The 1,127-nt window shown below is 46.1% G+C and overlaps 1 protein-coding gene across 1 annotated transcript in view; it reads left to right on the plus strand.

Moving 5' to 3' along the window:
• LOC103590685 (rho GTPase-activating protein 26) overlaps positions 1–1,127 on the plus strand; it is a 278,026-nt gene that overhangs the window by 130,341 nt on the left and 146,558 nt on the right. The window contains exon 7 of the mRNA XM_008572978.1: positions 679–783. Coding sequence (XP_008571200.1) covers positions 679–783 — 105 coding nt within the window. The remainder of the gene's footprint in view (positions 1–678; positions 784–1,127) is intronic.

The raw sequence follows: 1,127 nt of genomic DNA on the forward strand, positions 1-1,127 counted from the left end.
GGGCGGGAGCGCCGCCGCGCTTCCCAAGCGGCGCACTATCCAGTGTGCCACTGGGCCGGCCAACATGGGAATATTTTAATAAAGGAATTCATGGTGTTTACTTTTGGATAGTTTAGGAAAAGCACAGAAACACACTTCAGCTGAAGTCTAATCTGGATGATTTTCTTTAACTTGATTTTGCCTGTTAGACTGCAGACTCAGGACACACTAGCTTCCTTTCCCCCCTTCCTCTTCTGCAAAATAACCTGATATTACACATGTGCCATAAGGAAACTGAGTTGGAGCCCTGGTTTTTAGTTTCTGAAGAAATGTTCTTAGGAGGTGGTGAGGATCACAGGGTAAAAGCATGGATGGGTGTTGGTGCCAAGGAGACGTGGTTTCAAGTCCTGGCTGCCACTTACTGTGTGTTTTGGGACAAGTTCCTTAACCTCTCTGAATCTGCTTCCTCGTTAAAATAGGGATAATGGGAGTACTTAGGTCATAGGTTGTTGTGAGTATTCAGTGAGACAGGGCAAGGAAGGGCATGGTTCCTGGCACGCAAGTGGTACTCGACAGGCGTTAGCCATTATTATTACTTTATTCTAGACTTTCGAACCAGCATCGGGAACTGGGATACAGCTATACAATACCTCTTTTTAACCTACTTATGTGACCTCTGCCTTTTTTCTTTCATTACAGCTCCTGGCCTTCCTGCAAGGACTTTTCACTTTCTATCACCATGGTTATGAGCTGGCCAAAGATTTTGGAGACTTCAAGACACAGCTGACCATTAGCATACAGAATGTGAGTGGGCTTAGGGACAGGTTTCCTTTCTCTAGTTAAGGAAAGGAAAACACAAAATATGGGTTTGCTTGTCATGGAGACCACCTATGTGGATTGGAATGTAGGTGAGGAGAGTGGGTCTTGCTTGGGTTTGGAGGCAGCTGGGGGTTAGGTGTTTCTAGAGTGCTTGGTGGCCCCAGGTCAGACTGTCATCCTCCTCTTCATTATTTCAAAGTACTATTTATGTTCTCGGAAGTGCTGCTGCTGATTATGTTTTAAATCTGTAGCAGAGAGTCAGGATTTCCCTTTGGTGGTGGAAATCCCAGCCCAGTCCAGCCTCCCTTCTGTGCATTTAGCTGCCTGGC

This window comes from Galeopterus variegatus, unplaced genomic scaffold (genome assembly GCF_000696425.1).
Source record: "Galeopterus variegatus unplaced genomic scaffold, G_variegatus-3.0.2 Scaffold858, whole genome shotgun sequence".
NCBI classification, from domain to species: domain Eukaryota; kingdom Metazoa; phylum Chordata; class Mammalia; order Dermoptera; family Cynocephalidae; genus Galeopterus; species Galeopterus variegatus.